The sequence below is a fragment of the Amblyraja radiata genome, chromosome 4 (assembly GCF_010909765.2).
Source record: "Amblyraja radiata isolate CabotCenter1 chromosome 4, sAmbRad1.1.pri, whole genome shotgun sequence".
Classification (NCBI taxonomy): Eukaryota; Metazoa; Chordata; class Chondrichthyes; order Rajiformes; family Rajidae; genus Amblyraja; species Amblyraja radiata.
This window is the reverse complement of record NC_045959.1, coordinates 77,703,373-77,731,100: the sequence shown is the minus strand read 5'-3', so window position 1 is coordinate 77,731,100 and position 27,728 is coordinate 77,703,373. Positions and strand designations below refer to the sequence as shown.

General features: G+C 42.4%; 2 protein-coding genes across 3 annotated transcripts in view; one reads left to right on the top strand and one right to left on the bottom strand.

Annotated features, from left to right (window-relative positions):
- The window catches only part of asph (aspartate beta-hydroxylase), a 223,095-nt gene extending 214,890 nt beyond the window's left edge, over positions 1 to 8,205 (top strand). Inside the window, exons 35-36 of the mRNA XM_033020394.1 lie at positions 1,279 to 1,412; positions 4,699 to 8,205. Of these exons, the coding sequence (XP_032876285.1) occupies positions 1,279 to 1,412; positions 4,699 to 4,849 (285 nt within the window). The 3' untranslated portion in view covers positions 4,850 to 8,205. The remainder of the gene's footprint in view (positions 1 to 1,278; positions 1,413 to 4,698) is intronic.
- clvs1 (clavesin 1) overlaps positions 7,363 to 27,728 on the bottom strand; it is a 79,033-nt gene continuing 58,667 nt past the window's right edge. For both annotated transcript variants that reach the window (XM_033019786.1, XM_033019787.1), the window contains exon 6: positions 7,363 to 8,885. In XM_033019786.1, the coding sequence (XP_032875677.1) occupies positions 8,801 to 8,885 (85 nt within the window). In that variant the 3' untranslated portion in view covers positions 7,363 to 8,800. The remainder of the gene's footprint in view (positions 8,886 to 27,728) is intronic.

Below are 27,728 nucleotides of genomic sequence, written 5' to 3'. Positions count from 1 at the left end.
TGTAGATTGATGATAAATAAATGAATTTAATCCATTTTAAAATAAGGCTGTAACATAACAAAATGCGGAAAAAGTAAAGGGGTCTGAATACTTTCTGACTGCACTGTAAATAGTTCCTTCAGCAAAACTTATCCATCCGCCCAAGACGCCCCATCTAAGGTTGTTCCATTTGCCTGCATTTGATCCATATCCCTCACAATCTTTCTCATCCATCTACCTGTCCAAGTGTCTTTTAAATGGTGTTATTGTACCTGCCTCAACTCCCTCCTTTAACAGCTCATTCCATATAACCCACCACCCTCTGAAAAAGTTGCCCTCGGGTTCCTATTAAATCTTTCCCCTCTCACCTTAAACCTAAGTCCTCTGGTTCTTGATTCCCTTACCCTGGGTAAAAGGATCTGTGCATTCACCCTATCTGTTCCCCTCATGATCTTATACACCTCTTATCCTCCTGCGATCCAAGGAATAAAATCCTAGCTTGCCCAATCTCTCCTTATAGCTCAGGCCCTTGAGTCCTGGCAATATCCTCACAAATCTACTCTGCATTCTTTCCAGCTTAATGACATTCAACCTGTAGCAGGATGACCGAAACTGAACACATACTCTAAATACTGCTTCAATAACGCTGTGTACAACTGTAACATAATGTCCCAACTCAATACCTTTAATGATGAAGGCCAATGTATCAAAAACCTTCTTTATCACCTTATCTACTTGTGTCGCTAATTTCGAGGAACCGCTAAATGGGCAGATGCTAAATTTGCTTTCCAGATATCACCCAGTTTCTAAATCTATCTCATCTTTCCTGTATCTGACAAATGCTCAGCAATGCCAATTTCAGTCCAATCCTTTCTGACTTTTATATACAAGTAGCCTGTACTTCAAAATTATTTTAGCCTTTAATCTTCTTGGTATTTCTTTACTAACCTCACAGGAGTTTTCAGTCCTGGCAAGCCTCTCTGTAGTAAGGGAATGTTAATAATAATAAAAATGTCAGGACCATTTTAACCTACTATTGTAAAATTATTATCCTAAACTAGTCAAACTCTATAAGAGATTGTAAATTGAGTCATACAGAGTGGAAACGGGCCCTTCAGCCCAACTTGCCTATTCCTCTTATGATCTTATACACCTCTATAAGATCAACCCTCATCATCCTGCGTTCCAAGGAATAACGTCCTAGACTGCTCAACCTCTTCCTGTAGCTCAGGCCCTCGAATCCTGGCAATATCCTCGTTAAAACGTGGGAATTTAATTTTTACTGTGCATTCTTTTTAGATTAAGTATTCGATTATGCAGCCAGGGACACATGTCTGGCCTCATACTGGACCAACAAACTGCCGCCTAAGAATGCATCTTGGCCTAGTTATTCCGAAGCAGGGGTGTAGAATACGCTGTGCGAATGACACCAGGTGAGGTTTTCTTCATGTTACTGAATTTAATTAGAATCAGATCAACAAGCTAGCAGAAACATTTTAATGGTTTGTCCCAGGGATGTATAATCAATTTGGTGCAATGGCAAAAAAAAAAAACTAGCCATGGATTATGGCCACTACTGCTATGAATATTTTGCCTAAATTCGTTTTTAGTTTTTTTCCAATCTACTGTAATTCATAGAAACATAGAAATTAGGTGCAGGAGTAGGCCATTCAGCCCTTCGGGCCTGCACCGCCATTCAATATGATGATGGCTGATCATCCAACTCAGTATCCCGTACCTGCCTTCTCTCCATACCCCCTGATCCCTTTAGCCACAAGGGCCACATCTAACTCCCTCTTAAATATAGCCAATGAACTGGCCTCAACTACCTTCTGTGACAGAGAATTCCAGAGATTCACCACTCTCTGTGTGAAAAATGTTTTCTCATCTCGGTCCTAAAAGATTTCCCCCTTATCCTTAAACTGTGACCCCTTGATCTGGACTTCCCCAACATCGGGAACAATCTTCCTGCATCTAGCCTGTCCAACCCCTTAAGAATTTTGTAAGTTTCTATAAGATCCAAGGTTTCCATTTGAAAACTGGCTGTGAAAATTTCACTTCAGGGTAGTATCCATTACATTTACATTTTAAATAACATTTTTCATTTCATGACCATCAACTGACTTCAATGGATTTGACACTGTTTTGGAAGTATGTTTGTAGGACTTAAACAATAATTGTTCGACCTGATCCCAAATAACCATTTAATATTTTTCAAATGGATGTTAATTTTTTTATTTTAAAAATTCTTATCGTTTGAAAAGCTGAAATGTTTCCATTGTCAAAAGTAAGGCACCTGCCAGATTTTGGAATGCACATTGCAGCTGGTCATTGAGAAACGCATTCTATTTCCCGCCATCTATATCACTCTTCCTCGCCCACTCACAAGTTTCTAAACCAAAGTATTAACCAGAACTTCCAACCCGATACCAGTACTAATGCTAGACCTACTTTCTCAGAAGGACACAACATGCTGAAGTAACTCAGCAGGCCAGGCAGCATCTCTGGAGAACATGTTCCTGCACTTTTCTCATTGCATGTCCCAGCTTCCAACGCTGTCTTGGGTCTGTGCTAAGGAGAACACTATCCACTGTGTTGCTTGCTACCTGTCCCTCTCTTGTACTGGTTGAAAGTAAACAGCGGCGTGGACTCACAAACTGGCGTCCAAGAATACTAATTGGCTTGTTAATGCTGAGCCTGCACCAAATTTAACGAACAGCAATCCCCATGGGAAAAATTGGCTGCCTGCAGATAGGAAAGCACTTATTTTCTATTGCTAATTTTAGTTAGTTTCATTGTTACAAATAGCGTCATAGAATTATAGGGAGGTTGCACGGCAGTCGAGGTCACGACCCGTAACCCGTAGTGTTGCCACGCAACGCCGTCTGGATTACAAGCGGTGATTGTCAGGTAAGCATTTACTATGGCTGCCAGTACAGCCGGCCCTTCTTCTGTCCCAGCATCCGGACTCCACACTCTGGTTCCACACTTGCGGACCCCAGGTCATCTGTCCCCGTGGTCCATTGGGGGGGGAGGGGAGAGGGATGTTCGGGGGGGGAGGGGTTGGGTATGGTCGGAGGAAGGGTAAAGTCGGGGGGGGGGGGTAGGGTCGGGGTCGGGGGGTAGGGTCGGGGGAGGTAAGGTCGGGGTGGGTGCCAGTGGGGGAGGGGAGCAGTGCCGGTGCAGCACGGTCAATGACTCTGGGTGGGCGGAGAGACCAGACTATCACCAACTCTGCTGCCGGACGTTGCTGGGCTTTCGTTCCCGGTCCCACTCCACCCGGCCCCACGGCCCCGTGTGTGGGCACTGCCAACCCACAGCCCGTGACAGTGCGGCTGCACAGAGGTAGGCGAGGCAGCCGTGACCGGACAGCGCTGACCCACGGGGTGCTGTCCCGAGGGATGCGCTCCTTTGGCCGCTTACAATTTGCTCGGGTTCAGAGCAAAGATACTAGAGCATTCAGTCACCCTCCACAATTATTTACAGTACAAAAATTTACCATTTCGGCAGTTTTTAACAGATAAGAAAGTATGCGTCCCGTGTATTAACAGTGTATGCCGGAAGCTGCCATGTCCTCCAGACGGATTGAGCTGCTGCGTGCATCATGACCTTTGACCTGATGACCTTATGTGCAATCCCCCCATACAGCATGGAAACATGCCTTTCAGCCCAACTCGTCTCTAGCAACAAAGATTGCCTGCATATAGCCCATATCCCTCTAAACCTTTTCTAGGAATGCACCTGTCAAAAAGTCCTTTAAATGTTGTAATTATACCCTCCTCAACTTCTACTTTGGCAGCTCGTTCCATGTATCCCCACCCTCTATGTAAAAATGTAATCTCTCGTGTCTCTCTTTCACCTCTCACCTTAAATCTATGCCCTCTAGTTTTATACTCCCCTACCCTAGGAAAAACCATGTGATCATCCATTTTATCTATTCCCCTCATGATTTTATACACTGCCGTTGGTTACCCCTCAACCACCTTCATGCCACTGAAAACAGCCGCAGCCTCCCAGCCTCACATGCCCCTTAGTCCTAATAATATTGTCATAAATCTTGTCTGCACCCTTTCCAGTTTAAAGACACCCTTCCTGTAGCTGGGCGACCACAACTGAATACAGTTTATTTTAAAGTGCATGAATTTTTATTAATGTGTCAATGTAAATACTTTGCATTGTTTTATCAAATTGTAAGTGTTACTAAATGTTCAGTGACATAAACATAAATGCAATAGCCCAGTGACTGTGATAACATTCGTAGCTAAATAAACTGGGGTTGGTGATTTCAACTGGAGACAATGCCATTCTGTGAATGCAAGAGATTGTAAAGTGCTGAGAACTGGGAAACCAGGCGAAATCTCCACTTGAGACCACAATGGAACCAACTGCATGGCGCATGAGCAGGTGGCCAGTAATTTCAGGATAATGCTCAATCTGCTCCATTATTATTTAGGGGTAGCCTCAGATTTTGGATAATTCTCAAAACTCCAAGGTTAATATTACGTATGCACCCAGCCTGTACTTAATAAATCGTGAATGACAATGGTTGTTTCACCCAGACTTCATGCATGAATATTGTATCATATCTAAAGATGTCTCAGATGAGGAAAAAATATTTTTTTCATATTCTCTCAAAATAACATTGATGGCTGGCTGTGGTTTTCAATACTGTTTTTCAACAGATGTTGATCCAAGTTCAATGTTCTCCTATTTTGGCAGAGAATGGAAAGAGGGAAAAGTGATCATCTTTGACGATTCCTTTGAGCATGAGGTTTGGCAAGACGCTGACAGCTACAGACTTATCTTCATAGTGGATGTGTGGCACCCAGAGCTGACAGCCCAGCAACGAAGAACACTTTCACCAATCTAATCGCGTGTGTGGGACATAAAATAAACAGGGAAATTTTGGGAGTTGAGTTAAATGAAGACATGATTATGTTATGAAATGTAGTGAGTTCTTTAGTTGTTTTTTTAACTCTTAGTACAGTGGAGTTTTCTGAGAATGAGGGATGATCTACTTTGGAGAGAAAAATGATCAGTTGATTAGATGAGGAATCTCCAGGAGTATTTTTAAGGGGAGGTTATTTTTATATTAGGTAATGAAAATTTGAGCTCTGACCTCTTCCAATTAAAAAAAAGACATAGTGACCAATGGTGGATGAGATCTTCAGAAGAAAGTTCAACATGGCATTTTTTTATATCGTAATTAGAACATTTTCAATGTACACAATACTTGTCTCAAGCCATTGAACAATCTCTTCATTGTGAAAATCAAGGTGGATTGTATTGTTTTTCACTATGTTACATACGCTGATTATGCTCTGCCTAATTTTCATTAGGCACAGTAACTGTTACATTCACACAACTGGTCTTTCGTATTTCCATATGGAATCAATCTGTATATATTTTGATTATATTAACTGTACACAAGTTCCTTAATTTTACATATTGACCAGTTATGTAAAGATAATCTATGCTTCTCATTATTATACTTAGTCACTGTGTATATTCTATCACAGGTTTAACTGAAATCAGTATTTTATTTCTAGGCTTACACTGACAATTAATTTTTGATGTACCAGTGCACTTTCTGAACAATTAACAAGAAATATTAATTTAGATTGTTTTGGCCTATTTTTCAATTTTGGATTTTCTTTTTGTTTACACAATCAATGCTTCTCCCCTCAATGGAAGAGCTGCCTTTGAGAAGTTACTAAGCCTGACAGTGTGAGCGAGATTGATTAACACACATAGTTGAAATGACATGATCACTGAAGCATTCTGAGTTAGCAGATGTATCTGTGCTTATACTTAGTCTCCCCCACACTGTGCTTAGTAACTTGTCCAAAATCATTCCCCCAGCAGTATCACAAGTGCTCACTGTTCAAGAGGAGTCAAAATTAACATGCGTATTGTAAGTAGAGTAAGTTTATTTTCAGTGTTGCTTGCTGCACTTATAAAAGTGGTCTCCTTTTGAGTGTAAACTTAGATGTATTTGATGAAAAGAACTCAAACTGCATTCCCATGAGATACTAACTGCTTTTGATGCCAACGTTGAACTTTTTTAGCGTGACGAAAATGAACAAATGCCAATGTGAGAGGCACTGTCATCCAATAGCTGGCTGATACATCTGTGCAAAATGCCAAAAAGCAGATGGCCAATGACAGCCTTAATACATCTACAATAAAGTGACCATATGTTTTTACATTCAAATTTATTACACTAAGTATAAATGACAGACTCTGTGTTGCAGGGGCAACACTAGGAGGACTGAATTCTCCACATAGGAATAATCAAGATAATTTTGTCTCAGAGCAGTTATGTGAGCAGTCAGATCCCTGTGGAGAACTGAAGATTACAAGTTAGTCCACAATGTAGGAAACAGCAATTTCCAATTAGTTATTAGTAAATTTTGGCACACCAACTTAAACTGTAGAACATTGGGAACATATCTGTACCTTAATGTTTCTTATTTTGTTGTTGTGTAAATAATTCAGTTGGACTACTTCTATGAATGCCAGTTCTGGTGGATTTATTGACCGAACTACACGGGAATTGGATTAGCTGCAGAAGCGGAAGGAGTGTTTTGTTTCTGTTAATCTGGTTTATTGTTGTCTATCATTTCCATGATGACTTTATTGGAGTCCTATATAATGTAAATGTAATTGAATTACCTAACCTTACATTACTATGGTAACCCTATGAATTGTGGCTTTGTTTTATTTACCTCTTTTTCAGATGCACTGAAGTCAACATGCTTGCAGTGATAACTAAAGCTGTGCAGTACCCAGCCTTCCAGTGACTTTGATCAGATTAGACATCTGTTTATTGTCACGGCAAAGTCAAAAAAGTTACATTAGCGAGATCTTCAATGAGATTTAAAGCAGCTTTCCCTTTGACTTTGGTTTTTCATGTTACAAAAGCAAGAAGCATTTTTTTAGCCATAAATAAAACCATGGTGGGTGATTTGAAAGATTTGTAACATTTAGATAATTGTTATTAAAAATTATTTATTATGGTAAGATTGCTTTACTTATTGAAATATTGTACATGGAAGTTTAAAGAGCCTGTGTTTGCTATCGCATGGTGCTGTATTTTAGGTGGGAGCTGACATTAAGCAGGTGAATACTTTCTTTTCCGGTCCCAAGCATCAGATAAATTCTTGTTTTGCATACTCAATTAGAGCAGTTCAGCTTTGGAAAGGTTATAATAGCTTACACTAATTTTCAAAAAGTGTCAAACACCAATTCACTTCTGTTTCAAAGGACGACATGTTATAGGATTTTTTAAACCTGTGGGAGACTCTACTTTATGTTTTATTAGCTGTGAACAACTAAATTAGATTTTATTTTTGACTTTTTATGAACAGGTTTTTTTCTTCTTTTTTTTTAGTCCACTGGTGACTGCACTGAAATTCTTGTGGATCCTGTCATTGATATGTTGGGATTTTAATTCTGAAGTCAAACCTACTGTATATCATTGGATAAAATGAATTAGCCTCGAGTTTTATGTGTATGTATTATGAGTACTGGTATCTTGTCAAATTGGTACTTCGTTAAAGTATTTTCCTGAAAGTAGGCGTGGTTTTTCTTTTATTCTGAGTACAGCAGGTTTTAGTGCATCTCATGGCCTATGTTCTAGAGATTGAGAATTTTTTATAACTGTGAATCATGTCTTCTCAGATACTGAACGACACAAAGTGTAGTTGAGCTTTGCTTTCATTTTAGATGCCAATTTAGTTTTGGAACAAATGGAATATACATTTTTGAAAAGAGTATAAATCTAGTATTCTTTGAATAAAATGCAGCCGCCACTTTTGAAGCAAAAACTAAATCTGAAATCAAAATAGGAAAATATCAGAAAAAATTAACATGTCAAGCAGCATCTGTGGAGAGAGGAACAGAGTCAACATTCCAAGTCTGTTCATGAATTCTGATGCTGCCTGGCCTGCTGAGTGCATCTGGCATTTTTCTGTGTTTGCAACTATCACTATGCAGATATCAGTACTGTATCTCCAATTGTAAATAGATTTTGAAATTAATAATTGGATGCTTCTCACAAGTTTTGCTTTAGGTTTTTATGCAACTTATTGCATTAGTAAACATTTAATTCCAGTGGAGAATGCTGCGAGGAATGTCTGTGACCTACTATAGAACACAAAAGCATTGTAACCTGCTGTATAAGATATTAATCCTGATGTTTCCCAAAATAAAGCACAAAAAAAACATGATCAATTCTTGTTTATTTGTCCAATTATGCTTTGTGGTTGTGGTTGGCAAAGTTGGTTGAAAGTTTACTGAATTTAACTAAAATACATTGATAGACGTTTGGTGCTCATTCAGAAAATAAATAGGATTGGATCTATTAGGATTGGATCTATTAGATCTTTGGCACATCAATAAACGTTTTTTCATTCCTGTCTTCAGTTTGAAATTTGTCCGTTTTGAGTTTTCCAATCTGATATTGAAATATAAAAGCACTGCCTTTCTTGGGAAGGCACAAATGTGTTGGAAAATTACATGCCTATTATCAAGACCTAAATTGTTCTGTATTTATGGATTTCCCCTTTCTTCCATAAGTAAAGTACCAATATCTGTAATCCTTCCAAAGCCACTGACTGGTTATCTACCACAGATAGAAAATCGTTCAGGTTCCTTATTTTACAGAATTTCACAATTTTAATCAATTTCTGGCTGTTCTGACAAGAAAGCTGATGATACCCGAATTTTGCCATTTTGATGGAAAAAACACGAGGATGAAAGTGACTTGGTTTAAGCAAATGTTTGCACCTCTGAGATCCAGCCGTGTAATGAACACTGTTCAATCCAGAGCCAGTAGTGGCTGGGTGTTATCATCATCTCTGTCTTCGTGCTTCAGCACACCTGGTTCCACCACTGACTGCGACCTGCAAAGCAGATAAATCGCATTACATGTAAACAAAGCTTAGAGGAACGGAAAGCACTTTCAATTCAACTTCTCTTTCAGAATGTAGTGCTTTATTGATATGAATTGGTGACATTACTGCTGTGAGCTGAATGAAACAACACAGAAATTAATGACATTTCCAATGTTAGCAGTGGTCCTAGAAAGATGTACCTCATTAAGGTTTATTGATTGATTAGTCCAGCAACTGGAAAGCTTATTCTAGTTTTATCACTATTTCATTAACCAATAACGATATTCTTTTGCAACTTGTACCAGCTGTAGTATAAAACCAGCTTCACATTTGTTTTTTATGTACATACTTTGCTGGGTTCACATCAGTTGCAAACACATGCTACTATTAGCTGGAGTGAAGGTGCGGCATACAAAGGAAGCAGTAGTGACAGTTCAAAATATGGGTATTAAGATATCTAATCATTTTTTTCTTTATGATTACGTTTTTTGATTGTCACAGCGTTTGAAACCTGTGAGCTTGGCAATTCTATAGTGAAAAGTGGAAATAACAGTAAAGGGCCTGTCCCACTGCGGGGACCTAATTTGAGAGTTTAGGAGAGTTTAAAAAAGTGTCATGGTCTTGTTGTATCGCCCAAGTAGAACACCTCCTACGACCTCCTTCGACTACGTAGAGAACTTCCTATGAATATGTAGAAGACCTCCTTTGACTATGTAGAAGACCTCCTTCGATCTCCTTCGACCTCCTTCCACTATGTTGAAGACTAGCTTCGACTAGCTTCAGGAAAATTGGACACCGAATAGTGGAGAGTGAAAACGACCACCTTCAACTACCTTCGACTATACTAACACTATCTACGACTACCTTTGACTACCTTCGATTACCTTTGACTACCTACCATTACCTACGATTTTTTTCCATGTCGGCCAATTTTTACTCGCGAACAATTGTCTGCATGTTAAAAAATACTCGACCAAACTGAGGCCTCGAGTATGCGGGAACTTCTCTCGAGCATGAAGGAGAGTTACATAGACCTCCTAGGACCACGTGTCGACCATGCTGCGATTTTGAGTCGAGCGCAAAATCTTCTAAACTCGCAAATTAGGTCCTCGCAGTGGGACAGGCCCTTATGCCCCTGTCCCACTTAGGAAACCTGAACGGAAACCTCTGGAGACTTTGCGCCCCACCCAAGGTTTCCGTGCGGTTCCCGGAGGTTGCAAATGGTTGCCGGAGGTTGCAGGTAGTGGAAGCGGGTAGGGAGACTGACAAAAACCTCCGGGAACCGCACGGTAACCTTGGATGGGGCGCAAAGTCTCCAGAGGTTTCCGTTCAGGTTTCCTAAGTGGGACAGGCTCACCAGAAGCCTACTTGGTAAGGACAGCAGCTATCATGGCACTAATTTATAAAATCCAAGAAAACATAGATTAGATTCTTGGTTTCTGCGGAGTCAGTTTGTCAAATAAAGCATGCTCTTAAGCTAAAAGAGGGTGCAAGATTGTGAAATTAACCACTGACAATTGCAATGTAGTTATTAGTACTAAATGGATTTGGACAGCAAGTGAGATACTGTGGAGACACATGGATTCTTGAGCAAAACACAAAGTGCTGGTGAAATAGGCAGCATCTGTGGAAGGAATGGATAGGCGATGCTTTGGGTCAGGACCCTTCTTCACATTGATTGTAGTTGGGTGGAGAAAGCTGGAAAAGAGAGGTGGGGCCGGGACAAGGCTTCTTGGCAAAATTAATTGGCTCGGTCTCCCACTCTAAGCAGAAACATAGTGGCATTTACCAAAACATGTATACTGCCAGATATGGTGTGATCAGGTGAGATGATATTCCTAATTATTCAAATCAGATCATAATTTGAATAACATAATAAATGCACTACATATTGTAACAGTGGGTCATAATGTTTCCTGCGTATAGGCAAAATCTAGTTATCAGTTAATCAAAAATGCTTTATTATTTTTGTGCTTTTAACTAGTGTTGTCAAAACATTAAAGGGGTTAATTGCTGTCATAAAGAATGATCATCCTATGAATTACTTAATCTGTAGAAATTAATCTAACACTTTCTCTCCCAGTCCTCCCACTCAAATCAGCATGAACCTCTGGGCAAACGTTTGAAAACAGGCCTAATTTTCATCAATTTCAACAATTTTACCTTGGTAGAAGCAAAGTAAGACAATAATTTCTTATGTTGATGCTAATAATTGAAAGTTTCCTAAATTCAATCTACAGAGTAAGTCCTGGGGAGGAGGAAAGTGATTGAAAGGGCAGGATCATGCAAAGACACTAACACTGGAGATGATTGATGTGTAGAGGCAGGGGAAGCATCAACTCTTGTCTCCACATTGAGATAAATGAAAAATACAAAAACTTGGCGTGTTCTTTAATGGCCTCTAGGGGTCCTTTTAGGCTACAACATGTCCCAAAAAAGCTGAATGAGCATTGAAAAAATACTTGCTGCCAATTTTCAGGAGTATGCAAAAGGATGATATATTTATGATTAAATGATTATTCACATTTTTTTAAACGTTATAAGCCTCGACAGATTTCATTTTCATTTCACAACACTGATTTTGGGTGCAGCATGATTCCTATTTTTGTATGTTTACACAGTTTGAATATCGCCTGTGTGGCGGCACCTGCTTCATAAATGAAAAGTGCATGAAGAGCACAGTGGAATATCTTCATAGTGGAATATCTTACATAGGCAATGTTGGGTTGCATTCTTAAAATGGGAAGTCAAGTTTCAAATTGGTATCAAGGAGGCTTTCAAAAGGGAAATAAAATCGTTCAATTGTATGAAAATGTGATGTGGTAGGGTTGTGAATTATTTTGATAGGTGCTCCCTGAAGCAAAATATTGCAGACACTGAAAATCAAAATAATGGAAACAGCAAGTCAGGCAGTAGCTGAGGAGAGAGGAAGTTTGAGTAACGTGTAGGAAGGAACTGCAGATGCTGGTTTAAACCAAAGATAGACAAGAAATGCTGGAGTAACTCAGCGGGACAAGCAGCATCTCTGGAGAGAAGGAATGGGTGACGTCTCGACATGAAATGTCACCCATTCTCTCCAGAGATGTTGGAATCTTGGAAACTTTATTGTCATTCAGACCTTTCGGTCTGAACGAAATGTCGTTGCCTTGCAGTCATACATATAATAAAATAACAAAACACGCAATAAACATAAATTTAACATCCACCACAGTGAGTTCACCAGACACCTTCTCACTGTGATGGAAGGCAAAAATCTTAAGTCTTTGTCTCTTCCCTCCTTGTTCTCTCTGCGCTGAGGCGATCCAGGCCTCCGATGTAGTGACCCCCACCGGGTGATGGTAAGTAAGTCCCGCGGCTCAACCGTGCTCCGCGAACAGGCCGGTTCAATCTCCGCGGCCCGGGGTGGTCGAAGCTGCCGCCCTCCAGTCCAGCTGACGAAGCTGTTGCCGCGGGAGCTCCAGAAAAACAGGTCACCAACCTGTGACCTGCGAGCTCCCGACGATGGCGTCTACTGGGCCCGCGGCCGAACCGCCGAAGTCGGGCCGCCGCCGCCGGAACACCGCCTCAGCCCCGAGTCGGGCCGCCGCCAGAATGGCAGAACCCGCCACAGCCCCGAAGTCGGCCAGCCTCGCGCTGGTAAGTCCTGGCAGGCTCTACCTCCGGAGCCTCGAGGTCGGTCGCAGTTGGAGGCTGCCAGCTCCGCCATTAGGCCTCAGCACAGACGGAGACGGGGGATACAAGAAAAGTCGCATCCCCCCGAAGGAAGAGACTAAAACACGTTTCTCCAACCCTCCCCCCCCCCCCCCCCCCACACACATATACAATCTAATAACTCAAATTAGCTAGCTAAAACAGGACAAGAAAACAACAACAAAAGAAAAAACAGACGGACTGCAGGCGAGCCGCAGCTGCCAAGGCAGCGCCATCACTCCAACTATTGCTGCTTGTCTTTTGTCCCGCTGAGTTACTCCAACATTTTGTGTCTATCTTAAGTTTAGAGTAACATTGCAGATCTATGGCCCTTCATCTGAAGTGGAACATGTTCAGTGCACTGGAATAATCTGGAAAGCGACTTCAGTGAATTTGATGTCTGTTTCTATATAGGGAGCCCTGGTTGAAATTTACAAGTCGTCCTTAAATACAGGAGAGGTGCCGGAAGACGGGAGGATGACAAATGTTGTGCCTCTTTTCAAGAAGGGTTGCAGGGAAAATGCTGGGAACTATAGGCCGGTGAGCTTAACATCTGTAGTTGGTAACTTACTGGAGATTATTCTGACGGATAGGTTATACTGATGGCATCCTTGTTTCCCTCTTGTTAGTGCAACTTCCCAGCCAACAATGGGCCATTATGAACTCCTCTTCCTGCGCTCATCTGTTGCTGGCCCTGTTTTGTTCTGACCTTATCTCTCCTCCAGTTCCCCCCCCCCCCCCCCCCCCCTATCTTTCAGTCTAAAGAAGGGTACTGACCCAAAACATAGGTGCAGGAGTAGGCTATTCGGCCCTTCGAGCCTGCACCGCCATTCAATATGATCATGGCTGATCATCCAACTCAATATCCCGTACCTGCCTTCTCTCCATACCCCCGATCCCTCTAGCCACAAGGGCCACATCTAACTACCTCTTAAATATAGCCAATGAACTGGCCTCAACTACCTTCTGTGGCAGGGCGTTCCAGAGATTCACCACTCTCTGCGTGAAAAATGTTTTTCTATTCCTTTTCCTATTCCTTTTCTCCAGAGATGCTGCCTGACCCACTATATACTCCAGCATTTTGTATCTATCTTCAGTATAAACCAGCATCTGCAGTTTCTTTCGACACATGAGGCCATCTATTGCCGGCTCTGATTTGTGCTGGTCTTCCTCCTTCCTGCACACCTGTATACACATCTTGTTCCAAATGCTTGAGTTACAAACTTAATTCTGAAAATAGTGAATCTTCTTGGATCCACCAGTTATGGGCTTAATCGTTCAGTATTCCCAAGCACAAGCTGTTGTTGGACAAGGAGTCAAACAGGCTTCTTCAGACTTTCGGCCTATCAATTCAGAAACCTGTCAGCTGAACTGAATTAAGTAAATGAGATGAAATGACTGCAAAAAGAATGGTAAATAGATCTTTTTATTTGTTTTAATTTAGTTAAAATGTATTGCATTGCCTTAACGGTGCAAAACCGAGTTTAGTGTCTTAATCTTGCTTAATTTATTTTGAGTGTTTATGTTCAACATTCCAGCTAGCAACGTTAGCTAGCTTCAGCAGTGACGATGCTGACCAAAGATCATGGTACGCCACTTGGGAAGGTAGACTTTGTCAGTACATTAGAAAGTTATTAATTTTTTTTAAATAGATCTATACTTATCACAATAATAAAGTCATCATTTTTTGTACTTCTGTACATTTTTGTTTAGTTCATGTAAGGCAGGAATCTCCAAAATATGGCCCGCGGGACACATCAGGTCCACCACCTGATTTTTCAAGCTCAGATTCGAGTCGGGGAATGCGGTGACCCGGGGCTGCTCTTAGTGTTGTTACCGGTTAGATCCCTCGAATTGTCAGAGCCGAGACATCACTGGGCCGCCATGATGAAGGGTGCAATGGTGCGGTGGGAGGGTTCGGCGGCGGTCAGAATGGGACGGCTGCGGGTTATAACGTGCCATCGTTCCTCTCTCCCTTCTCTCTCCCCATTCTCTCTCTCTCATTTTCTCTCTCCTCTCTCTATCTCTCCTTTCTCTCTCTCTCCCTTCTCTCTCCCCTCCCTTCTCTCCCTCTCCCTCCCTTCTCTCTCTCTCCCTCCCTTCTCTCTCTCTCTCTCCCTCGCTTCTCTTCTCTATCCCTCCCTCCCAGCCACGGCTCCACCCCTCTCTCTCCTCGGGGAGAAGTGGTGATCAATACAGGGAGAGCCGGGTCACTGATACTAGCCAGTGCCTCCCCAGCCATTTACCTCACCGCACGTCACTGGTGTGATTGATGCTCCTGAATCAATTGGTAAAACAAGCCCCAACATTTGTTTCTTAATAGCGTCAGAATGCTTATGAATGTCAGAAATGTCGCAAAAAAATCAATGTGAGTGAAAGTTTGAACAGCTGGTGAACCTGAGAATACGACCTCACCAACTGTGAAATCCGGTCTGCAGTGCAGCTGGTCACTTGTAGTTAGAGGGTCCCAGTACTGAGCATCCAGAATCAAGCTGGATGTAAAGTTAGTCTTCAAGCTGGTAATGGTATTAATTTCTCCCAATCGAAACTGCACATTCCAGGCTTTCCTTAACATTTCCATGTGATTCCATTCTGCAATAGTTAATATTTCTGGATATATTGGAAATATTTGAGGAAATAGCTATTCTTTACAGATGCGATATGGATATGCAATTGCTCCAAGCTTTGTGTAGGAAGGAGTTGCAGATGCTGGTTTAAACTTGGAGTACACAAAAACTGGAGTAACTCAGTGGGTCAGACAGCATCTCTGAAGAAAAGAAATAGGTTACTTTTCGGGTCGAGACCTTTCGGAAAAAGAAGGGTCTCAACCCGAAACGTCACCTATTTCTTTTCTCCAGCGATGCCATCTGGCCTGCTGAGTTGCTTCATGCTTTACCAGATTTGAAATATTATTATCATTTACATTCCAGAGACATGTGGATTTGTAGGTTAACTGGCCACTGTAGATTGGCCTGAATGTGTATGGAGTGGATAAAAAAGTTGAATAACAGGATAATGTGAACAGGTGATCGATGATCAGTGTGGACTCAATGGGCCAAAATAGTCTGTTTCCATGCTGTATCTTTCAATCAATATTTATTATTGGTTTATCCTTGGTTCTTATTTTTATACACATTACTGACAGAATTATTCTCATCTCATTTTGATTTATAGTGAGGATACACCTTCAATGGTCTTGCCTTCATTTTCTTATTGAAATCACATTAAACATTTTACCAGCAGCATTAAAGGAGGTCTTTTTCCCCTGCTAGTACATCTGTGACTCCAGCATTGAAAAAAACTGTTGTGACTTTACAATCTATTTGCTCTTTTTCACCATGTGTGATTTATCTCAACTACTTTCATCTCCAGCCTTCTGTTTGTCATTCTTCATTCAGTTCTAATTACATGGAGGGGTTTTTTTTGCAGAGAAGCAAATGTGAAGTGGGAAAAACATCTTTCTCTGTGGCAAATAATTAATTTAACCACGTTGGGAGGAGCTGATAAATAACAACTCAAGGAAGAAAGGAGGGGGTAGTGTTACAGTCCAGGCTCCAGCAATGATTAGAGCTCCCAGGGGAAGGGAGGAAACTCTCCAATAAAAACTGGAGCCACTGGATAAAAGGTCAGCCACAGAGCAGAACTGCCAGGAGGATGAAAGAACAAACTGGCACGATCAAAGCTGCTGGAGATGGAGTTGAAAGGGGGGGGGAGGGGGAGGTGCTAGTTCGCTGCTGCGAGAAGATGATTGTACTAAGAACTTCTGAAACTTTGTCGATGCCAGACACAAGGCGACTCTGTGTACTGCCTAGTGAAGTATGGTTATACCGGATTGTATGCAAAAGCAAAACAATTCACTGTAAATGGGTACATGTGACAATAAATCATTGAATTACAATAGACTGAGGAAGAGAATGTGATTTCGTTTTCCTCAAGTATATCACGGAAACATCATTGTGTCATTAAACTTCAGAGATACATAAGAAATATTGCTTTTAAACCTGGGAAAGATGCACGGGTCTCTGTTGTATGAATAACATAGGCCAGGTATAATTAAGTCTGCTGTGTCACAGCAATATTTCAGGAATTATTTGACGGATGCTTGAGTGTTTGGGCCTCCTCCACTGTCAGAGTGAAGCCAAACACAAATTGGAGTAACAGCTTGGGCAGCTTACAACCCTGCGGTATGAATATTGATTGCTCTAACTTCTAGTAATTCTTGCATCCCCTCCATCTCCATCCCTCACCCGCCATAGACATAGTACTAGTTTCATAGTTGTCCTGCTGAATCTCTTTGTTTGTATTACTCGGTACCATCATTCCCACACCCAACAATGGACCATTGTGGGCTCCACGTTTCCTTGATCATTGTTGCTGGCTTTGATCCGTCTTGTTGCATATCTTTCATTAGCTATGAGTCTTGGTCTGAAGAAAGTTCTCGACCCGAAATGTTTTCTATTCCTTTTCTCCAGAGATGCTGCCTGACCCGCTGAGTTACTCCATCTTTTTGTGTCCACCCTCAGCCCAATTTCTCCATGCCAATCATGATTCCACATCAGGTATAGTCCCACCTGCTTGTGTTTGGCCCTTAGCCCTCTAAACATTTCTTATCCATGTATCTGTCCAAATGTCTTTTAAATGTTGTTATATTACCTGCCTCAACTACCTCCCCTGGTAGCTCGTTTTATATACCCACCACCCTTTGTGCGAAAAAGTTGCCCCTCAGGTTCTTAATAAATCTTTCCCTTCTCACCTTTAACCTATGTTACCTTAACCTACAGCATGAAATCAGGCCATCAAGTCCTCGCCGACCATTGATCACCCATTCACATTAGTTATCCCACTACACACTAGGGACAATTTACAGAGGCCAATTAACAAACCTGCACATCTTTAGGATGTGGGAGGAAACCGGAGCACTCGGAGGAAACCCTTGCAATCACAGGGAGAACATACAAACTCCACCTGAGGTCAGGTCTCTGACGCTGTGAGGCAGCAGCTCCACCACTGGGCCACAGTGCGGCCCAGTTGCTGGCAAAGATAATGAAATTGACCAATTCCACATAGGTGCAAGAAGCAGTTCCAATGAGGTGAAAGACATGTGGGAGCTAGGGTGTGTGCATCAGAATAGGCCTGGAATGAGGACTGTTCCACATAGCCAACAGAAAGATAAGTGTAGTTAGGACCTGTTGAGTGGTCATGGCTGCGCCTTTGATCTGCAGAAATTGGGAGGAAGCGAAAGATAAGTTGTTGAGGGTACGAATAAATGATGAGCATGCTACTGGAGGGGAACTGGGTGGGTCCTTGTTCAAGAAAGTCATTGGTTGGGGCATGAAATATAAGAGTTGGGACATTATGATGCAACTTTCCAAATATTGGCTAGACTACATTTGGACTACTGTGCACAGTTCAGGTCATCGTACTATAGGAAGGATGTGATTGTAAAGGAGAGAGTGTAGACGAGATTCATCAGGATATTCCCTCAATTGGAGGACTTTAGTTATGAGAATAGATTGGACTTGTTTTCCTTAGAGCGGAGAAGGCTGAGAAGTGATCTGATCAAAGTATTCAACATTATGAGAGGCATAGATAGGGGTGTTATTCAAAATATTTTTTCCATGGTTAAGGTATCAAAAACAAGAGGCCAAGAGTTTAAGGTGTGAGGCAGGAATTTTAAAGTGAATCAAAAGGATCTTTTTTTACACACAGAGCATGGATGATATCTGGACTGTGCTGTTAGAGATGGTGGAATCAGATACAATTACTGTGTTTAAGAGGTATTTAGACAGGAATTTAAACAGGCAAGTCATAGAAAGATATGGTCATAATGCGAATATATGAAGATAGCCAAACAGTTCAGCATGGATATGTTGAGTCAAAAGGCTAAATTCTATGTAACTCCACAACTCAATGCTTTAGGAATGCAAAATGTGACCTACAGATGCTTCTATAGACCACAATACTGACCAATCGAATCAGTTTATGGGAGTGGAGTGAAAGTAGCCAAAAGCAACATTAAATAAGAATATGAAGCAGAAAAATCTACACATTTACACGATGAATATTGAAGATTTTGTCAAAAAATAATGAACATTCTCTATTATTTCTTGATTATAATCCTAAAGAATGTATGTTCATCCATTCCGATGTCGGAGTTCCATCATCCCGGCGACAGGGCCTGAACATCGGGCCGCCCGTAGCGGCGACTGCGGGGGGCCCCAACCACGGGTGAACAACAAAGAAGAGGATGACTGAACTTTGGTGCCTTCCCTCACAGTGGGAAACTTTGATTCCACTGTGTGGGGATGTTTATGTTAAAGTCTATCGTGTGTTGTGTTTTTTTATTTATATGGCTGTATGGTAACCCAAATTTCACTGTACCAATTGGTGCATGTGACAATAAATGACTCTTGAACTCTCTCTTGATTTTGATTTAGTTGCACTAAATGGATAATGGCCATAAGTGCATGTCTTGAGTGAACTTTTGTTTTAAACAACTAAAAATATTTGATTATCCCAAAAATTAACAACCCAAAATTTATTCCCACATTATTACATAACTTTATGGTCACATTGAAAACTAGCATAGTTGAGCGATGGAAAGGATTTTACATTTAATTTTTAAACTATAAATCAATTAAAAATGTTAATACATGGAGATATAAGGAATTGCAGATGCTTGGTTACAAAAAAATGGCACAAAGTGCAGGAGTAATTTAGCAGGTCAGGGAATATCTGGAGAAGCTGGATGGGCAATATTTTGGGTTGGGATCATTCTTCGGACTGATTATGGGAGAGAGAGAAAGTTAGAAGAGAGGAGGTTAGAGAGGAAAAAGCGTGGCAGGTTATACGCTGATACAGGTGAGGAGGTGTTTGATAGGGAGATGGAGGACAAACGCCGGAGATGAAAAGACAGAAGGAGTGAGACAAAAAGATTGAAGAGTAGCAAATTGTGAAGCTAGAAGAAGGAATGCACAGTGCATTCAGAAAGTATTCAGACCCCTTCACTTTTTCCAGGTTTTCTTAAGTCAAAGTCAATTTTATTCGTCACATGCACCCGAAGATGCAGTGAAATGAATTTGCCATGCAGCGATACACTTTAAAAGAACACACAATACACAATAAAATGTAACACAAACATCCACCACAGCATTCTTCACTGTGGTGGAAGGCAACAAAATTCAGCCAGTCCTCCTCCTTGTTCACTTTGGTCGGGGGCGATAAACCCTCCTTAGTCGCCGCTAGGGACGACCCGATGTACAGGCCCTCTCGCTGGGATGATTGAAACTCCGACGTCGAGACGGTCGAACACACTCCGCGGCATGGAGGTCCCGAATCGGCACTTTCCTACCGGAGGCCGCGGCTTCAGGATGTTATAGGCCGCAGGCCAGCGGTCGGAGCACTTCTCTGGCGATCCCAGCCTCCGGATGGTAAGACAAGTCACGCCCTCGGCAGACCACAGTCCCATGATGCCAAAGTCACCAGGCCAGCATTCGGAGCACTCCTGTATGGCGACCCCAGGCAAGAGTTCGCCCGCTCTGCAATGGAAAATTCCATGCTGATGCTCCAGGCCCGACTCCCGACTCCGGGAAAGGCCACTCCAATCCATGCTGTTGGGCCGCGAGGGAGGCGACATGGATAAAGTCGCCTCTCCATGGAGGAGGCGACCGAAAATGGTTCCCCCCTTTCCCCTCCCCACCAGCCCCCCACACAAGACACACCCAAACCAACAGTAGACACAGCAAAAAAAAAAAAAAAAGTAGAAATAACGAACACGTTGCTGGCAGGGCAGCCGACTCTCAGCGCCCCAACCGACTTGCATTACAGTCTTATTCCAAAATCGATTAAATTCATTTTTTTAAATTAGCAATCTGCATGCATTGCCCCAAAATAAAAAAGCAAAAACAGGTGTTTAGAAAAATTTGCAAAGCAATTAAAAATAAATAACTGAAATATCACATTTACATAAGTATTCAGACCCTTTATTCAGTACTTTATTCAGTTGAGGCACCTTTGGCAGCGATTACAGCCTCAAGTCTTCTTGGGTATGACGCTACTAGCTTAACTACTAGAATTTAAAAATTCCGGAAGTGGCGGCGCTGGGAACGGCAGCGGCTCGCCTGCAGTCCGTTTGTCTTTACTTTTTTGTGTTGTTTTTTTCGTTTTGTGTAGTTACGTTTTTGGTTTTTAAGCTGTGTTTATGTGGGGGGGGGGTGGGGGGTTGAAATGGGGCTTGCTGTCTCTCCCTTCAGGGGAATACGACTTTTTGTCGTATCCCCCTTCTCTGCCTCCGTCTGCGCTGTGGCCTAATGGCGGAGCTGGCGACCTCGAGGCTCCGGAGGCAGAGCCTGTCAGGACTTGCACTGGGCTCGCTCCCGTGAGGAAGGCCTGACGAGGGGCTGAGACTCTCGTGAGGGGCTGTGACGCTCCCGTCGGAGTGGCCCAGCTCGAGGTGGAACGGCGCTCCCGTCGGAGTGGCCCAGCCCAAGGTGGAACGGCACTCCCGTCGGAGTGGCCCAGCCCGAGGGTGGAACGGCACTCCCGTCGGAGTGGCCCAGCCCGAGGGTGGAACGGCACTCCCGTCGGAGTGGCCCAGCCCGAGGGTGGAACGGCACTCCTGTCGGAGGGCCCAGCTCGAGGGAGGAACGGCACTCCCGTCGGAGTGGCCCAGCTCGAGGGAGGAGCGGCACTCACGTGAGGGCGATCCGGCTCGGGGCTGGAACGGTGCTCCGGTGGCTGGGACGGCGTTCTGGCGGCGGTGACCTGAGTCCGGGGTTCAGCCGCGGGCCAGCGGCTGCGTCCGCTGGACTGGAGGGCGGCAGCTTCGACCACCCCCGGGCCGTGGTGTTTGAGCCGGCCCGTTCGCGGGGTTCGGTGAGCCGCAGGACTGTTTGTGCCATCGCCCGGTGGGGAATCGCCTCAGCGCAGAGGGAGAAGAGGAGCGAAGAGACATAACCCTAAGATTTTTGCCTCCACCACAGTGAAGAGGTGCTTGGAGGATACACTGTGGTGGATGTTAATTTGTGTTTATTGTTGTTTTTTATTGTATGTATGATTGCAGGCACGAAATTTCGTTCAGACCGTAAGGTCTGAATGACAATAAAGGTATTCAATTCAATTCAATTCAATTGGCATACCTGTATTTGGGTAATTTCTCCCATTCTTCTCTGCAGATCCTCTCAAACTCTGTCAGGTTGGATGGGGAGCATCGATGCACAGCTATTTTCAGCTCCTTCCAGAGATGTTCGATTGGGTTCAAGTCCGGGCTCTGGCTGGGCCACTCAAGAACATTCACAGACTTGTCACAAAGCCACTCCTGCATTGTATTGGCTGTGTGCTTAGGATCGTTGTCCTGTTGGAAGGTGAACCTCTGCCCCAGTCTGAGGACCAGAACGCTCTGGAACAGATCAAGGATCTCTCTGTACTTTGTTCCGTTCATCTTTCCCTCGATCCTGACTAGTCTCCCAGTTCCTGCCGCTGAAAAAAATCCCCACAGCTTGATGCTGCCACCACCATGCTTCACCGTAGGTATGGTATTGGCCAGGTGATGAGCGGTGCCTGGTTTCCTCCAGACGTGACGCTTGGCATTCAGGCCAAACAGTTCAATGTTGGTTTCATCAGATCAGAGAATCTTGTTTCTCATGCCTTTTGGCAAACTCCAAGTGGGCTGTCATGTGCCTTTTACTGAGGAGTGCTTTCTGTCTACCACTCTTCCTTAAAGGCCTGATCGATGGAGTGCTGCAGATATAGTTGTCCTTCTGGAAGATTCTCCCATCTCCACAAAGGAACTCTGGAGCTCAGTCAGAGTGACCATCGGGTTCTTGGTCACCTCCCTGACCAAGGCCCTTCTCCCCCAATTGCTCAGTGTCTATGACGAGTCCTGGTGGTTCCAACGTTCTTCCATTTAAGAATGACGGAGCTACAGTGCTCTTCAGAACCTGTAATTCTACAGAAATTGTTTTATATCCTCCTTGTTCACTTTGGTCGGGTTTTTGCTCTGACATGGACTGTCAACTGTGGGACCTTATATAGACAGGTGTGTGCCTTTCCAAATCATGTCCAATCAATTTAATTTACCACTGGTGGACTCCAATCAAGTTGTAGAAACATCTCAAGGATAATCAATGGCAACAGGATGAACCTAAGCTCAATTTTGAGAGCCATAGCAAAGGGTCTGAATGTGATATTTCAGTTATTTCTTATTAATTACTTTGCAAAAATTTCCAAACACCTGTTTTCACTTTTTCATTCTGGGGTATTGTGTGTAAATTGATGATAAATAAAAAAGAATTTAATCCATTTTAAAATAAGGCTGTAACGTAACAAAATGTGGAAAAAGTGAAGGGGTCTGAATACTTTCTGAATGCACTGTAGGTGAAAGTCCAGGTGGTGAGAGGGGGGGGGGGGGGGGGGTTATGTGTTTTTATTAATCAATTTTAATCTTATGCTGCTGCAAGTAAAAATTGCATTGTTCAGTTTTAGAATATTTTACAATAAAATACTCTTGGCTCTTTACTGGTTGAAGGATAAAACATTTGTCAATTTTAAGGCTGAGAGTGTGATACAGGTGGAAAAGTTTGAAAATGGTAATGCACAGAGGAAAAGGAATCATATTATACAGGTAATCTGCATCATATATTGGTGCCAAAAGACTAGCGGTGACAAATTAGTAAAAACCTACTACATACCATTTGAGGCTGAGACAGGAGTGGGAACAAAATAATTTTTGTATTTGACCCTAAATAATTTGGTTATAGGTAAGAGAGGTTGATACTGCCATCAAAGAACTGAATTAAATGGTAAATGAGATACCTGGCTAGCAAGGCATGTAAGGGGATGTCTCTTGGAAGATAGTCAAATTTTATTTAATGGAAATAAAATTTGTGGCAAGCTGTGTCATGCATTTTTAGTTTAATTTTGGATCAAGATTTACAGTATTTTTATTTTAAAGTAGGTCATTTTTTGGACCAAGCAATGACAGCCATAAGCAGTAACTCTTACAGTTGATAGACACAAAAAGCTGGAGTAACTCAGTGGGACAGGCAGCATCTCTGGAGAGAAGAAATGGGTGATGTTTTGGGTCAGCACCGTTCTTCAGACTGGTTGGGATTCCCTTATTCCTAACCAGTCTGAAGAAGGGTCTCGACATGAAACATCACCCATTCCTTCTCTCCAGAGATGCTGCCTGTCCCACTGAGTTACTCCAGCTTTTGTGTCCATCTTCAGTTTAAACCAGCATCTGAAGTTGCTTCTCTCTATACAGTCTTACAGTTGATGTTGAAATAGCAGACTGCAATTTTCTTTCTGAATATGATAGGATGCCTTCCCCATCGGTTTCAACCCAGTGATGGTTGAATGACAAATTCCCATGCACACTGCTTAGTATTCTCATCACTGCTAAAATCATTTTGAATGTAACAAAATAAATTGAGGAACAACTACCCATGGGACTCATGGAAGTTATTGCCTTCAGGAGAGTATATCATTGGAGAAAATAAAATTAGAATTAAAATAATTAATCTCTACTGCTGAAAATCTGAAATTCATAAATGGCTTAGTCAGTATGTAAGGGGAAAACATGTCCCAATTTCAGGCACCTCTGCAGCATTGTTCTATTCCACATCATTACCAATGTCGTAGATTCAGCAATTGCTGAATAGATAATTGAGGCAGTGGATGCTGGAATGGAGTTGGAAGCAGAGAAATTAGAGCTTTAATGAGTTCAAAGAGTGCATCACTCATTGTATGATGAAGCCTCTCTACTAACCTATTGGAATATGGTAGTTTAAATCTTCTTTCTTTGTCTGCCAATCAGCCAATGATCTCTGTGTTCTTGTGCAACTAATGCATGGGATGACCTTTCATTGAACCGTGAACAATCACTTGGAAATGGTGATAATTACTGATGGTAACCAAGGGATTATTCATGGCTGTTAGACGGAATTCCAACAGCACTTAAATTGACTGGAACAGAGAGACACTAACACCATTTTGCTTGGCCACATCAGAATGTATTACTACTCTGGTTCTCTACTGTCAGCTAATTCTGTGCTGTGAAAAAATGTTATAAACATTTAGTTCATATTTTCTATACCATAAAGGCATTCAGAGCTTTGAATATTCATGTCTTTTTCTTCCCTTTCCTCAGTACAGGTTTCCAATTTCCAAATTCTGGTTGTCTTGAGACACAAAGTTGTCTAAAAACTGGAGTCTTTTGGAAAATCAGCCAGCTGCTACCTGTCTGTTTCATTGACAGTGGCATGTTAGTCTTCCTCCCTTGCTCTCAGTTATCCATGAAGCAACTGACATTTTTGGGGTAATGAATAACATGAGAAATTGTTGGTTAGAATTATTTTTTCAATCTTTATTTTTACCTTCTCCAAATCCCACCAGGATCTCAGTGAAAAGGGTGCTGGATTTTTGGCATGTGTTCATTTGAAGATGCATGATTTAAAGTTTCAAGTGTTAGCATTCATTTCGGAGATTTCAGATTCAGATTCAGATTCAGATTCAGATTCAACTTTAATTGTCATTGTCCGTGTACAGTACAGAGACAACGAAATGCATTTAGCATCTCCCTGGAAGAGCGACATAGCATATGATTTGAATAAATATTTACATTAGCATATATACAGACATAGTGTTTTTCCTGTGGGAGGAGTGTCCGGGGGGGGGGGTGATTGGCAGTCACCGAGGTACGTTGTTGAGTAGAGTGACAGCCGCCGGGAAGAAGCTGTTCCTGGACCTGCTGGTCTGGTAACGGAGAGACCTGTAGCGCCTCCCGGATGGTAGGAGGGTAAACAGTCCATGGTTGGGGTGAGAGCAGTCCTTGGCGCCATATGGGCAAGATCCCACCATTACTAAACTGACAGACTGTGTAGGTCAAATGTTTAAGAAGGAACTGCAGATGCTAACAGAATGACAAACTGCAGCAACGGTGCCAAAGTGGAGATAGTCAAGAGATCCTAGGCAGAAATATCACCAACAATCTGGCCTGGTGCAATCACATTGATGGTACACACAAGAATGCGCACTAATGCCTCTACTTCCTCAGCAGCGTAAAGAATTTTGGCATGTCTCGAATGACTCTTACCAATTAAATATCTCCAATACATTTGTCAGGAAATCTGTTCAGATTAATTACGAATACTGGTTGGACTCTGATCTGACTTAAATGTAATTGTACTGGGGCTACTTAAGGAAGTAGCCCCAGAAATAGTGGATGCATTAGTGATAATTTTTCAAAACTCTTTAGATTCTGGAGTAGTTCCTGAGGATTGGAGGGTAGCTAATGTAACCCCACTTTTTAAAAAGGGAGGGAGAGAGAAAACGGGGAATTACAGACCAGTTAGTCTAACGTCGGTAGTGGGGAAACTGCTAGAATCAGTTATTAAAGATGGGATAGCTGCACATTTGGAAAGTGGTGAAATCATTGGACAAAGTCAGCATGGATTTATGAAAGGTAAATCATGTCTGATGAATCTTATAGAATTTTTCGAGGATGTAACTAGTAGAGTGGATAAGGGAGAACCAGGGGATGTGTTATATCTGGACTTTCAGAAGGCTTTCGACAAGGTCCCACATAAGAGATTAGTATACAAACTTAAAGCACACAGTATTGGGGGTTCAGTATTGATGTGGATAGAGAACTGGCTGGCAGACAGGAAGCAAAGAGTAGGAATAAACGTGTCCTTTTCACAATGGCAGGCAGTGACTAGTGGGGTACCGCAAGGCTCTGTGCTGGGACCCCAGCTATTTACGATATATATTAATGATTTGGACGAGGGAATTGAATGCAACATCTCCAAGTTTGAGGATGACACGAAGCTGGGGGGCAGTGTTAGCTGTGAGGAGGATGCTCGGAGGCTGCAAAGTGACTTGGATAGGCTGGGTGAGTGGGCAAATGCATGGCAGATGCAGTATAATGTGGATAAATGTGAGGTTATCCACTTTGGTGGCAAAAACAGGAAAGTAGACTATTATCTGAATGGTGGCCGATTAGGAAAAGGAGATGCAATGAGACCTGGGTGTCATGGTACACCAGTCATTAAAAGTAAGCATGCAGGTGCAGCAGGCAGTGAAGAAGGTGAATGGTATGTTAGCATTCATAGCAAACGGATTTGAGTATAGGAGCAGGGAGGTTCTACTGCAGTTGTACAGGGTCTTGGTGAGACCACACCTGGAGTATTGCGTACATTTTTGGTCTCCTAATCTGAGGAAAGACATCTTTGCCGTAGAGGGAGTACAGAGAAGGTTCACCAGACTGATTCCTGGGATGGCAGGACTTTCATATGAAGAAAGACTGGATAGACTCGGCTTGTACTCGCTAGAATTTAGAAGATTGAGGGGGGATCTTATAGAAACTTACAAAATTCTTAAGGGATTGGACAGGCTAGATGCAGGAAGATTGTTCCCGATTTTGGGGAAATCGAGAACAAGGGGTCACAGTTTAAGGATAAGGGGGAAATCTTTTAGGACCAAGATGAGAAAAACATTTTTCACACAGCGAGTGGTGAATTTCTGGAATTCTCTGTCACAAGGTAGTTGAGGCCAGTTCATTGGCTATATTTAAGAGGGAGTTAGATGTGGCCCTTGGGGCTAAAGGGATCAGGGGGTTTGGAGAAAAGGCAGGTACAGGATACTGAGTTGGATCGGATGGGCCGAATGGCCTACTCCTGCACCTATTTTCAATGTTTCTATGATATGAGGAAAAAGCAGGAACAGTGTATTGATTCTGGATGATCAGCCATGATCGTATTGAATGGCGGTGCTGGCTCAAAGGACTGAATGGACTACTCCTGCACCTAGTTTCTATGTTTCTATGAAGGGACTTGGAATGAAGTACACAGTTATGGTCATCATAATAAAAAATAAATAATAAAAATTATCAAAAGGGCCATAAGAAAATGACCAGACTGATTTTGAGGAATGAGGGACTGCGTTGTGCGAAGGAGCTATATAAACTGGGCATATTCTCTTGGGAAAATAAAGGATCAGAGGCAATATGACTGATTTACAAATCAATTGTGGTATATTTCCATTGTACTTTATTATCGGCGTGGAGAAAGTGAACTAGATGTGTTTTTCTCTAGCAATGCCTATTTCATGTGGAGCAAGATAGCCTGCCAATTATATACATCTCCACAGTCTCAGTAAAAAGGT